Genomic DNA, 7,639 nt, shown 5'->3' with positions numbered 1-7,639 from the left:
GAATTGATGGTTTTAAGAAATTCAAATGATTTTTTGACTCAAACTAGTCATTTATATGAATACGTGTGTATGTATATATACATACACACATATATACAAGTATTCTGGAAGAGAGATTAATATGCACTTCGACTTCTCTTGTGGTATGAGAAGTAAAACAAAGGTTACCTTCCCAAAGGAAAATCTCATCACTTTCCCTAGTATTAAGCAAAGACCTTTTTATTCAATTTTCATAAAAGCAAGAGGTCCACTACATTTGAAAAAATAAAAAAATTGGGCAAGCTTCCCTAACTGAAACCAAGCAAATCTTCATCAAACGTATTGAATTCAAGTCAAACCTCTGTGACATCCTTCCAGTATCCTTCCAAAATATCTACTGGGGTTCATACTATATCCATATTTGTTTTATTGATAAACTAAATTCTTAGAGTCAAGAGATTATATCAGTGATTCCTTTGAAATAATCCTTTCCCTTTACTGTAACAAGTTCTTGGAACTAAAGTTTTCAGTTATTTATTAACTTTTTTGCTAGGAAGCAAGCCAATGTGACTTTGAAGTCAAAATATAGGCATACAGATCTAAACAGATCTGTGGTTATTTATTCACAGTCCTGTAGGATATCTGGGACTTTTGCGTATAAAAGAAAAAAGGGCCTGGTTAATATTCTTAATTGAGTAATCTAACGGTATAGGGTAATGTGTAATAAACACATATGCAAGAAATGTTGCCACTACCAGTCTATTGTTTTTTTAGGTTAGTGTGTCATTATAAATGGATCAAGCTTATACCATTTAGAGTTTACACCATTCTCTGATACAGTTTGAAAATATAGAGAAGCTTAGAAAAACTAGAATAATACAGCAAAAAACAAAACAAAACAAAACAAAAAACATCAAATCAAATGCATCCAAGGAGAACCATAAATTTTTCCCTTAACATCCTTTGTTGAATATGCTATTTGCATAAGGAAGCTATAATAACTAAGGAGTCTTATTTGCTGCAGATTTACTCACATATCAATACACTGAGTAAATATTAGTAAAGCTTTAGGATCTCAAATGCTCCAAACAATTTCACTACACTGGATACAAGGAGTAAAAATACATTGTGATTGTGATCCTAATGTGATTCCTCCCTTTAAAATACCATCTTAAAAATTCGAAAACTATATTCATGCCATTTGAATGACCAATGAAGAAACATAGTGTACACTTCTACCTGTTTATACCAATAGCTAATAATCACCTGAAGGACCACTAGCTAAAAGAACAGAAGGAGAAGTTGTGAAGTTAGATGAATTGGGGAAACTTAAGAGTTTATGTTGCTGCAAGGGCTAATAGCAGCAAAGCAATAACCCTGAAAAGATCCCCATTTCTCAAGAGAAAAATGTGAACACAGTCACATTTTAACATCAAGAATGGAAATAAGAATTAACCAGTCAATACTAGATGCACAAATCACCTGAAGAAAAGAGTTAAGTACCTGCTCCTGAATGGAAGATGAAATTGACCCTTTTACAAAAAGGGGACATCTAGGTTTCATCTCTTAAGAGCAACAGGCTCAACTTCCTGATTTTTAAAAATCTAGATGATTTAATAATATATATCACTGTGCTAAAATAACTTTCCTGAAGGATCTTTAGTCCACTGATTTAGGGGAGTTGCTACACACTGGAGAAGATTCAAGTTTGTTCAGGATTTTTGAGGGTATGGTATTTCTTCAGCTACTATATATCGGAGATAGAATCACTATTGTTATTATTTTTTGTGGCAAATTTGCTACACAGTCCACTCAAATAGACATGATCATTATTCCTGACAAACTGGCCTAATTCCAGTTTTTAATGCCTTTTATTAGCAATGATGTCTATTAAGTGTTCAGATCCAACCCCCAGGATGGATGGAGTTTGCCCAAATTCTCTTGACTTCCTTCTTCCTCCCCCGGGAAAAATCAAATTTGTATTTCTGTGGGTTTGACAACTGAGTCTCTTTCAAGTCTATTAATATGGTAACTTTGTCATTCTTTAGAAGAGACCAAAGGTCACTAACTTTGCACAAAAGCATTTCTTCCTCCTGCACCTGGCTTTGCTCAAGTAATGTTTTCTTTTCTTTTTCCTCCTCACCACAGTGCTTGGGACGAGAGAATGTAAACATCGACAGAAACAGCAGCCCTATGACCACATAAGTACTTTCCCATCAGGTAGATTCCATCAGTCAACTAAACATTTCGTCTCCTTTGCTTGCTGGGCAGTCACTGAGATTTCCGTGGTAATTTAGAGTCCCCTTTACTTTGGCCTCCATCTGAGAAAAAGAGATATTAAATTGGTATGGGTCCATATGTTAAAAAAAACCAGGTAAGAAAAACAAAGCAAAAAGAACAATTAACTTTTATCTTTTGTGGATGACATCTCGGAAAAGATATAACTTTTAATATCTTGCATGTCATATAGCATTATAGAGGTTGATAAAACATCATGGAGATAAAAACTCAAGAAAAATGATCCTCTTCTCTCAAATGACTGTGGTTTTCAGTGTTCTATAAATACCATTTCAATAAGTTTTTATTATTTACGTCCCCGCCAATTGTGTCAAATGCTGTAAGAGGGTTATCAAGGAACCAGAAGACACAATTCCTACCTCAGAGGGACCCACTACATCTTTCAATTCCTTTAGAAGACAGGTCAACTTCATTTTTTTTTTTTGTAAGTGAAATAAAATTTCAAGCCAGGACACAGCATTTCATAATTCCTCACTGTGTAAACAAACGTAGCAAACTTTTAATCTGTAGTGAAAAACATTCAGCTGAGTCTGTGTGCTCATTCTAACCTAGCTTTAAGTGACAGGAAAGTCTGCTAATGGGACAATGCTCTTTCTTTTCTTTTTTTTGAGACGGAGTCTTAGTCTGTTGCTCAGGCTGGAGTACAATGGCGCAATCTGGGCTCACTGCAACCTCTGCCTCCCAGGTTCAAGCAATTCTCCTATCTCAGCCTCCTGAGTAGTTGGGATTACAGGTGCGCACCACCACGCCCGGCTAATTTTTGTACTTTTAGTAGAGACGGGGTTTCATCATGTTAGTCAGGCTGGTCTCAAACTCCTGACCTCATGATCCACTCACCTTGGCCTCCCAAAGTGCTGGGATTACAGGCGTGAGCCACCACGCCCGGCTGTTTCTTTTTTAAAGAGAGAGTCTTGCTATGTTTTTCCAGGCTGTAGTGCAGTGGCTATGCACAGATGCGATCATAGCACACCACAGCCTCAAATTCCCGGGCTCAAGCGACCCTCCTGCCTTAGCCTTCTAAGTAGTGGGACTACTGGTGTGTGCCAGCTCAAAATAATTTCTATTTTTACACACTGCTGTTTAAATGCTTGCAGAAAAAATGTTGATTATTGCATTTAATCCTCAACTAAATTACCTACAAAAACTGGCCAGGAGGAGAGGAAAGGGGGATACCAGGGCAAGCGTAGGGCCCCATGACCTGGAGAGCCAACAGAATATGGAGAAAGTCTCCAACAGGTCATGGCCTTAGCAAGAAAAATGAGGCCTCAAAGACAACCCAGGTCTGACAGCAAAGGACAGGGAAAGGAAACCTTTTATTCTGAGGGAAGAGGCATGAATGGCAGAAATACACAGGTGAAAAGGAACAAATTTGACCAGGGTTTGGCAAACTACAGCCCATAGGCCAAATCTGGTTCCCTGCTTGCTTTTGTATGTAAAGTTTTATTTACAGTCATACTCATTTGTTTAAATACTCCTTATGGTTGTTTTTCACTACAATGGTCAGTTGAGTAGTGGCGACAGAGACCATATGGACTGCAAAGACTAAGATATTTACTATTTGGCCCTTTACAGAAAAATTTTACTGAGCTTTTACACTAGATAAAATTAATTAACATTAAGGCCGGTCGCGGTGGCTCAAGCCTGTAACCCCAGCACTTTGGGAGGCCGAGACGGGTGGATCACGAGGTCAGGAGATGGAGACCATCCTGACTCACACGGTGAAACCCCGTCTCTACTAAAAACTACAAAAAACTAGCCGGGCGAGGTGGCGGCGCCTGTAGTCCCAGCTACCCGGGAGGCTGAGGCAGGAGAATGATGTGAACCCGGGAGGCGGAGCTTGCAGTGAGCTGAGATCCGGCCACAGCACTCCAGCCTGGGTGACAGAGCGAGACTCCGTCTCCAAAAAAAAAAAAAAAAATTAATTAACATTAATTGAGCTCTTACTATGCACCAGGTGCCATGCTAGAAGCTTTAAATCAATTATTTTTTATTAAATTCTCATATGAAGTCATTAAAAACATTTGTTGTCTCCAGTTTACAAGCAAGAGAAAGTGATGTTCAAACAAGTTAAACCTATTCAAACTGGTAGTTCTGTAATTCAAAAATCCAAGTCTGATCCTCAAGTTCAGTGACTTATACTTTAAAATGTTTCTTAGGGGAAAAATTTTAAACTCTTTTTTTTTTTTGGAGACAGACTTCACTCTGTCACCCAGACTGGAGTGCAGTGGCATAATCAGAGCTCACTGTAGCCTCGACCTCCCAGCTACAGGTGATCCTCCCACCTCAGCCTCCCGGGTAGCTGGGACTACAGAGGCATACTACAATGCCCAGAACATTTTTTGTAGAGATAGCATTTCACCATGTTGACCAGGCTGGTCTCAAACTCCTGGACTCAAGCCACCTGCCTGCCTTGGCTTCCCAAAATGCTGGGATTACAGGCATGAGCTACCATGCCTGGTTGAAAAATTTAAAACTTTTTAACTTTAGTTATTTGGAAAATACTGATAGTCATATTTCCTTTCTCCCTCTGGAATAGCAGTGCTGCATTGATAAACGAGATAGTTCATGTAAGAACGAACACTGGGGTCTTTCTGAGCCATGAGAATCCTGCCTGTTTAATTCCTTGCAGGTGGCCACATTCATGCCCATCTGCTCATAAGTACACTACCCTCAGCTGGATTCATTATACCAAGCAGTTGTCTACACCCAGGGAGGAACTGCTTTAGTCACACACAGGGCAATTCTCTTTAGATATTTAAACTAGTCAGAGTTCAGGAAGATTGGGATTGCTGACATTTGTGCCACGACTCTCTGTTACCCATTTTACATAACCGTGGTTTTATGCTCATTCTCAAGGGTAAGACTGGGACAGCTCACCACTTAGTTCTTTCGGAGGATTAATGGCAATCTGTTGCCTCAAGATTGCTCCTCAGTTCCCATCTCTGTACTGTGGTTAATGTAAACTGGTTCAAAGATCATTTTTATTTTGATTCAGTGGCCAAAAAAAAAAAAAAGTGAGGCCTAGTCAACTTCCAAAGTTAAGAGGGCAGCTGAGCAGTTATTTCTGCTCAAAAGATCCTGAAAATGGGCTTCAGAATAATATCAGCGTCTATGGAGGTCAACTGCTGGGGAAAACGAGAAGCTGGAGCCCAGTGTATTTGGCACACTGCCTAATCTGACTGCCTAATGTCAGATTTCAGAGCGATCTGGCTGCCTACAAGGACAGAATGCATACAGCTTGGATCATATTAATTTTTCTTTTTTGAGACAGTCTTACTCTGTTGCCCAGGCCGGAGGGCAGTAGCGTGATCTCGGTTCACCGCAACCTCCACCTCCCAGGTTCAAGCAATTCTCCTGCCTCAGCCTCCCAAGTAGCTGGGACTACAGGCATGTGCCACCAGGCCCAGGTAACTTTTGTATTTTTAGTAGAGACGGGGTTTCACCATATTGGCTAGGCTGGTCTTGAACTCCCAACCTCAAGTGACCTGCCCACCTTGGCCTCCCAAAGTGCTGGGATTACAAGAGTGAGCCACTGTGCCTGGCAGGATCATATTAATTTCATCTCTGCTAAAATGCTGAGACATTTAATGACTAAGAATACAGGTCATGGAGTCAGACTTCCTGGGTTTGAATCTCAGATCAAGCATTTGTTATCTGGGCAAGTTGTGTATTATCTTGGGCAAGTTGCTTAGCTCTGATTCAGTTTCGTGATCTGTAAAATGGAGACCGTCATCTAAGGACTAAGTTAGCTATCCATGTAAGCTGTCACAAGACTATGTGGCATTTAGTAAGCTTTCAATAAATGTAAACAATTATCATTACTATACATAACTTTTAACCATCTTATGAATCCTCTCAGTCATCATTTCCACATAATAAACACCTTCAAAAGGCTTTTAGGTTACAGAAGATCTCGTTTACCTATTTCCTTCCTCTTAAAAGGAATTAGTTGCTAATGAGGAATGAGGATTCAGTCTATGGAAATTTGCATTTTCCAGCCTTTGTGATTCAATTCACATTGTTTTCAGAAAAGTATAATCCGTATCTACAAGCCTATACAAATGAGAAAGAGATGAAGAAGGAGATGGTGTCCTCACCGTGAAATGCTTGCTGTGAGTGTGCAGGCAGAGGTGAGTGGGAAAGCGCTGCTGCATGCTGGGCTCCTCCTGGCTGTAAACCCTTGAGTAAATCTGAGAGGAAAACAGACTTGTCAGTCATCTTTAAATTCAGATTGGAGCCCTTTTAGTTCAAAAATGAAAACTGATTTATGTAATGCAGGCACAGCACCTGACTTTGAAGGCCTTCTAAAACTAGAGCATGTTTTTAAAAATTTACTTATTTTAATGTATGTATGTGCACGTAACCCAACACAACTGACTTCCTCTTAAAAATTTCATTAAGATGGAAATGTGGTATAGATAGCTTAAAAACTGTATATAAAACCCCGGTGTCCAATAATTTTACTTACTATATATATATAAACTGCATTTCTTAAGAAAAAACTATAATCTTCATTAACTCCAACTGGACTACTCTTAATAATAAATTTGTAAGGTTTCCTGTTCTGTCAAGCTAGACAGCCCAAGCAAATAGAAGAGCCCCACTTACTCTGAGTTAGGCTATGGTGGAAAGCGGCTGAGGTAGATCCCGAGGTGGTTGTCACTCCAGCTGTGTCCGTTCCAAAGCCAAATATCTCCAAGGGAAACAAGGGCATGGTCACTGGAACAAGGCCACCCAGCATCCCAAAAGGAGTCACATTTTGATTTGTTACAGACAAAGGTGATGTCATGAGAGTCAGAGGTGAGGCATTAGCCAATAATGATGCTCCTGCTGTGGACTGTGCAGAAACCAGGGGTCAAAATACATAAGAAATAAAGTAATCCAAATTGATTTATTTTCTATAATATCCTCACAGATGCAAGACTGTGCTTTACATCTGCTCTGACAGAAACGTTGTGAGACAGGCTCTTCATTACCACCGCAGGTTCCTCAGATGCTGTTATTTTAGTGGCACTTATATGAACACTCACGCACTCTATCAATCTACTAATTCCCAACCTTACACTCGCACTCCTCCACTTTTGCCTCCTAGCCCAAATACCTGAACCATGAGTAAACAATCCCATGCAATTTCGGCTGGGTCTCTGAAAATGCTCACTTTACTATTTTTTTTTTTTTTTTTTTTTTTGAGACAGTCTCGCTCTGTCGCCCAGGCTGGAGTGCAATGGCTGGATCTCAGCTCACTGCAAGCTCGGCCTCCTGGGTTCACGCCATTCTCCTGCCTCAGCCTCCCGAGTAGCTGGGACTACAGGCGCCTGCCACCTCGCCCGGCTAGTTTTTTGTATGTTTTTAGTAGAGACGG

The 7,639-nt window shown here is 40.1% G+C and overlaps 1 protein-coding gene across 7 annotated transcripts in view; it reads right to left on the bottom strand.

Annotated features, from left to right (window-relative positions):
• Window positions 1-7,639, bottom strand: part of UBN2 (ubinuclein 2) — an 83,666-nt gene that overhangs the window by 11,883 nt on the left and 64,144 nt on the right. For 4 of the 7 annotated variants that reach the window (XM_023184846.3, XM_023184848.3, XM_023184847.3 and 1 more), the window contains 3 exons: window positions 6,886-7,114; window positions 6,375-6,467; window positions 1,837-2,300 (listed from right to left, as the gene is read on the bottom strand). The exons of 1 other annotated variant lie outside the window; for it this stretch is intronic. In XM_023184846.3, coding sequence (XP_023040614.1) covers window positions 2,251-2,300; window positions 6,375-6,467; window positions 6,886-7,114 — 372 coding nt within the window. In that variant the 3' untranslated portion in view covers window positions 1,837-2,250. Of the gene's footprint in view, window positions 1-1,836; window positions 2,301-6,374; window positions 6,468-6,885; window positions 7,115-7,639 lie in introns of those variants that run through there. 2 more of the 7 variants (XR_002724957.2, XM_023184849.3) reach the window with 2 other exon arrangements.

Source organism: Piliocolobus tephrosceles, chromosome 8 (genome assembly GCF_002776525.5).
Source record: "Piliocolobus tephrosceles isolate RC106 chromosome 8, ASM277652v3, whole genome shotgun sequence".
NCBI lineage: Eukaryota > Metazoa > Chordata > Mammalia > Primates > Cercopithecidae > Piliocolobus > Piliocolobus tephrosceles.
Note: the sequence above shows the minus strand (reverse complement) of the source record. Positions and strands in the feature narration are given on the sequence as shown.